Raw genomic sequence first — 5810 nt, 5'->3', positions numbered from 1 at the left:
CCTGATCTGGCTACTGTACTCGAGCTCATTTCCTTCTTATATTTACAAGTAATAACCGTCAATGACCCCAGCACTGTAAGATCACACTGGTTAGAAATGGCACTGCCTCTGGCTAGCCAAGGCACAAATAAGCTGATGATTCCTTTCACAACTCCTTACTTGGGTGCTGATTTGCCGTGGGACAGTCTGGGTCTGGATCCATGTATGCACCTCTGCAAGCTCCTTCTTTTGCCCATCTGTAAACCAAGGCTGCTGCTTTCGCATGACTGTCAGCTTCTCCAGATCCTCCTTTAAAACTTCCTCTTTAATTCTGCAGGTAACAGATACCTGTGAACACAGCTGTACTAAATGAAGCAAGGCAGGCACTGATTATAATCACATTGGGAGAGTCTCTTCACCAGTATCTATGGCTGAAGTCTAGACAGCATCAGCCACTAAACAGTAACTATACTTTGTTATACACCTTCATAAGGCTTCTTTCAATACTGGTCTGTCAGGGGTTTTCTTGTTGTTTTTGTTGGGGTTTTTTGGGTGTTTCACGTGGTGGTTTTTTGTTTTGTTTTTAGTTTTTTTTTTTAATGCAGAATCTCATTACAAATTATCTATAAGCTACTTGCAAGCAACTTGCAAATAACACAAAAGTATTTTTACCCCTTTATGCATCCAAAGTACAGGATGATAACCACTCCCTTGAATACTGCAGTAAAAAGGTTACATGTTACCATATTTTAACGGATGGGGGAAATGGGGAAAAAAATAGACAAAAGGAAACAACCAGGGCTTAAAATGCACAAACAGTAAATTAATACACGTTCTTGGAGTTGCATTGGTATGTGCACTGTTTCCACAGTCTTGTTTTTAATTCTACAGTTCTATGCGCAATTCCAAACTACATGGCAGAAATTGTTGATGTTTTCCAACCTGTTTGGCATTTGGTAAGTCATTAGAACTCGCTCAGGTGTGTGATCCATCATTACCCAGCCTGACTCATGTTTGGATTTATGAGCTGTCCCTTTTTCTTCTGCTTCCTGATTCTTCTCTTCTTTGGAAGCTTCAGAAGAATCATAACTGGCAAAATACTTGCTGCTTTTCCCGCTACCTGCTGAGAATTACCATGAAAAAAATGAATGCAGATGCCTGAGAAATCCTAGTAATCAGCACAAAAAGTAAAAGAACACCAGTGTATTCTTGCAAACTAGTTCTGTAATATGAACATAGGTACTCCCAGATGACTGCTCTAGCAAGTGATTACTATCTGTTGAGAATTCAAAGATAAAGTGCATTCTATTACATTACTCAAGATCTCCAAAGCTCTATTCACTCTTTTCAAAATTAATTGGCTCAATTTCTCTGCTTCTGTTTCAAAAGGTCCTGCTCTGGGCAGATTTACCTTTACTCAAATAAGATGTAAACCAGTATCTAATGCAGAGAAAAGTGATAATGAGCAAAATGAAAGAGTGATTCCAGGTTAAAGGAACAGCTGCTTAGATTCCCATTTCCACCGACAGTGACTGAAACAAACATGGCTTCAAACACTGAAATTTGGTGAAAAGTAAAGACTACAGATCCTCTTACTGGGATTTCCCATTCCCCTTACAGTATCTTGTTATGAATTACCAACATGTTAGCAAGCCATGTAGCACCAAAACATCCAAATCTCGAACTTCCCTACCTGTGCCACAACCAGAAGTCTCGTTGGAGCCAGAGCCTAAAGAACCAGATAAAGCTGATCCACTGCCTGATGCTGCTGACCCTGTACCTGACTGTGAGTCCTCGTACAGTAAGTGGTCAGTAAATTCACTAGAAACACAATGGCTAGCACTGTTACTGCTATCTTCTGGATCATTGTCCTGGAGACAAAAATAAAAACACACACATCCATGGAAGTTACATTCAAATTTGAAAAAGGAAGTTCATGCATTTACTGAATTTGTCACATGTTGACTAAGTTCTCATATCCATTCAATAAGTTTGGAGTTTCTAGCTCTGAAAATGAATGGTGGTCTAGAACTCAGGATAACACTCTTCATGGGTGAAATCACAAGCATCTGGACTCTAGTTTACTGGTTTCTGCTGTAGATTCTTCCCCACTGGGTCAAGATATTGTACTGTTGCATTAAGTTAGTATTTTCTGCTGACAAGAGAGCGGCATTCAGTTCCCTTCATGTCCTGTCAGATAGCATGAAGCAGCCACACACATCAAGCAATGGTGCACTTCAGGGAAAATGAGAAAGTCTTCCCCTGATTCACTATGTGAAGCTCAGCTTACTGCTTCAGCACCTATGGGTACACCAACTCCCCTTTCAGGACCCTACCCTGCAGTTTCAGCTGATCCAGCCTTTCCAGCCCAATCTGGATTCAGGAGCCAACATTTTTTTCCTTGCCTGCAGAGCTCAGATTCCTGCCTCTGAGTTTACCGCGGAAGTTGGAGAGGCCTTTTCTATGCCCATGTATGGAAACCGACCCACACGGATCCCTGTTCTTCGTTCATTAGCTGCATCCCTGGGAGACAGAGGGAGTAATTAGAAGCGTATCTTCCCTTTGTTTTGGTTCTCCACAGAGACTGTGGGACTGGGTGAAAAAGGATGCGAATTGCGCAGCACTAACCAAGTTCCACATGCATAAAAGCCCCAAACCCAAAATTCCAGCCAACAATTTAATTGAAAAGGCTGCTGCCAAAACACTGAGCAAAAGCGGCTTGTGGCAGCCTAGACCATATCAGGCATTTCTGTCATTTGCTAAGTGCTGACACTGTACCATTACAAGTTCCCACAGGCGCAAGTATAAACAGCTTTCTCCATCTCCTGTGCTATTTGTGCCCTGCAGTCTACATAGCACAGCCACTGGAAAAAGCAGCTAACAAAATCTAGTGACCCTGAAACACAGATCCCGACCACTGGTTTTGGTGACTGAACACCGTAAAAGTCAGAGTTTCTCCTCTACATTAAAAATTTGTGTTACTTACACATTGAGCTTCTGCATGTGCTTTAACAGCAGTACTAATGGAAAGCTCCATAGGTTTTGGCAGCTCTTCTTGAAGCAAATTCAGCTGAAGCGGGGAGCTGCTCCGTGAGCTACTCAGCAGCAGGGCCGGGTCACACTGGCCCCCTTGCTGATCCTCCATGGATGTGGCAGAAAAGGCTGGGAAGGGCTGATCCACAGAGCGCGGTGCTATCGGTGACGGAGCAGAAGGAGCGGGGGCTGGAGGTAGTGTAGTGCATGGATGTGAAGAGGGGGGATAAACACACTGAGGGCTAGGAAGAAAGACATATTGAGGCATCTGAGTGTACATGGGGAAACTCTGAAAAAATACAGCCATAAACGTGCCTATGTATGGGGGATAAAGTGCTGGGCATGACTGTGCTTCACGGCATAGTTGTGACGATGACATGGATTCAGGTTTTAACGAGTGAAGAGCAAGTTGCTCTCCTACAGGAGAGGCTGGAAAACTAGATAGCGGATCCGAATAGACAGGAAATCCCATAGGAGGAAGGACATTCATACTGGGGGAGCTCAGATAGGGCACTTCTGAGGGAGAGAATGTCTGTGTTCGAATTGTTCTCTTCTCACATGGAAGTTTACTTCTATTTTTACTGGAAGAGTGGCTATCTGAGGACTGTCTCTGAGGTTTCTGGCGCTTGAATTTTCCATGTTTGCCTTTTTTACAACTAGCTGGGCTCATCTGCTTTGAAGGGAATTCTCCTATGGAGGAAGAAAAACACACATTCACTGAAATGACAGACCTGGAGGGTGGGAAGTAAGAAAGAAAAAAAAAAAAAAAAAAAAGAAAAGAGGAAAACATCCAGATAATTGAGTGTGGCTTATTCAGAGAGCTGACTTTCCTCTGGATAATTCTGCCATACATTACAGTGATGGATTGCTGACATATCTACAATATTTTCCTTCATGTCATCAATTTTCTTATCGATTGTTTTGGCTTATCCCAATCAGATCTTGTACATTCCCTCAAGGGGAGGCAATAAACTACTTGGGATTTGCAGGGTTTATTGCAATAATGATCTGTTTTGTGAAAAGTCTAAGATAGCAACATCCAAGATGGAGCAGATCTTCTGTGTGGGCAATGCTGTTGCCAAGCCTTGGCAGTTCAAAGGAAGTATTCTGTTTGCAGCCATAGTAAGATACTCGCTAAATCATACAAAGGAGAACCAGACTCCACTGCTAGGTCGGTCTTTGTAAGTCATCTAATAAGTCCGTAGTTCTCAAGGCTGCTGCCTACCTTGGCCACAGGAATGTCCATTGTTACTTCTGCTCCCCTGTTGAAGGTAAGTCCTAAATGGAGAAAGCAAGATCCTCTGGCGGAACTTGTCAACGTAGTTCTGCTCCTCCTTTTGAGTGTGGGCTGACAATGTCTCTTTGGTTAGCCCAATTGGCTTTAAGTCCTCAGGCACCATAGTGAGACTCTGAGCATTCACAGGAGGCAGTTCAATTTGTTCACTTCCAACAGCAGTATCCTCCATTGTAGTCACTTCTTCAAAGAGAGAAGAAAATAAATCACTCACTCTTTGCTCTGGCCTTCTGGTGTCAACTCCCACAACACCCAGAGGGTTACACAGAAAACAATCTTGTCTGAGCTACTAAGCAGATACAGGCTGCAGAGGCGGGGGAAGAAAACACCCTTTACACTCAAATATAGTTACAGTAACATCAACCAAGTAAATTACTTTTCATGGTCTGGAAAACTTCAAATTGACTTTGAAGTTACAGAGGGACTTCTTTCTTCAAATTTTCTTAGTACAATAGCAGTTAAATACTCATTTTTATGTTTCTTTCTGCATTAAAATGAAGTAATGCTGGCCCATTAGTAATTTTAATTTGAATCCTCAATGGCCAAAAGCACATTGTTGTGTTTGCAATATAGGTGATGAAGTTAAAGGGGAAAGGAAATAGCGCACTCTGTTAAAACTAGGTTTTATTAAAATACTGTAAAAATTTCCAGGCTCAAGTTTTCTTCATAGTGTCCCTAAAAGTATCTTAATTATATTTCAGAGTTCATATTCACAAGAACTTATCTCAAATGGACAAAGCTTTAGTCTGGAAACATTGTATAAATTTAAAATTCAGTGAGTCAGGTCAGTGTTTTGCGAGCATGAACGGTACCTGATTCGGGGTGTGGGACATGCACTATAGTGCTGCTGTAACTGCACTGGCTGGTGACAGACACCACGCTTGGAGCCTTGTTGGACAGGGTCAGGTCTGCCAGAGGAGCCCCCACCATGCCTCCAGTTGTCTGGTCTTTCAGCATCTCCTCCCGATCAGCAGATACTGGAGTTTGGGAATTAACTGCTGCAAGCATAGCAGTAGCTATTGGTAAATGACAAAGTTTCTACGTGTAATTTCATTCCAAGCACTATGTTCCCATTTCATCAAGTCTGACTCGTTCAGAAACAACCAGTAACTATGCAGACTATTAAGTAAGACAGTCTTGTATACAGATAAACGTAACATTCATATGCCAGTGCAGTGTCAGTGCATACTAAACATGGGTGACATGTTTAAACATGGGTAACATGAGTGAGCAACAGAAGGTTCATATAGCAACAACAAGCAATAGTTCTTTCAATGCAGTCTACATTGAAAGACTTAATATTGCAGCTTATGCTTAAGTGTGAGATCTAGACAAGGTAAGCAAATATTTACCACGTAACCAAAATATTTGTGCTGTTAGTATGACAACAATTTAAAAAGTGGACATAAACCTTGGAACATACAACAGCGGCATATAAAAAATAAATCAGTTGTTGCGGTTATATTACAACTGTCAGTATACTTTGTGTTACCTTCCGATGCCG

At 41.9% G+C, this 5810-nt stretch overlaps 1 protein-coding gene across 1 annotated transcript in view; it reads right to left on the bottom strand.

Annotated features, from left to right (window-relative positions):
* PER3 (period circadian clock 3) overlaps positions 1-5810 on the bottom strand; it is an 18986-nt gene that overhangs the window by 1690 nt on the left and 11486 nt on the right. Inside the window, exons 14-19 of the mRNA XM_009699795.1 lie at positions 5119-5343; positions 4238-4489; positions 2966-3702; positions 1673-1850; positions 922-1099; positions 160-310 (exon numbers count right to left, since the gene is read on the bottom strand). Of these exons, the coding sequence (XP_009698097.1) occupies positions 160-310; positions 922-1099; positions 1673-1850; positions 2966-3702; positions 4238-4489; positions 5119-5343 (1721 nt within the window). The remainder of the gene's footprint in view (positions 1-159; positions 311-921; positions 1100-1672; positions 1851-2965; positions 3703-4237; positions 4490-5118; positions 5344-5810) is intronic.

Source organism: Cariama cristata, unplaced genomic scaffold (assembly GCF_000690535.1).
Source record: "Cariama cristata isolate BGI_N322 unplaced genomic scaffold, ASM69053v1 scaffold41464, whole genome shotgun sequence".
NCBI lineage: Eukaryota > Metazoa > Chordata > Aves > Cariamiformes > Cariamidae > Cariama > Cariama cristata.
Note: the sequence above shows the minus strand (reverse complement) of the source record. Positions and strands in the feature narration are given on the sequence as shown.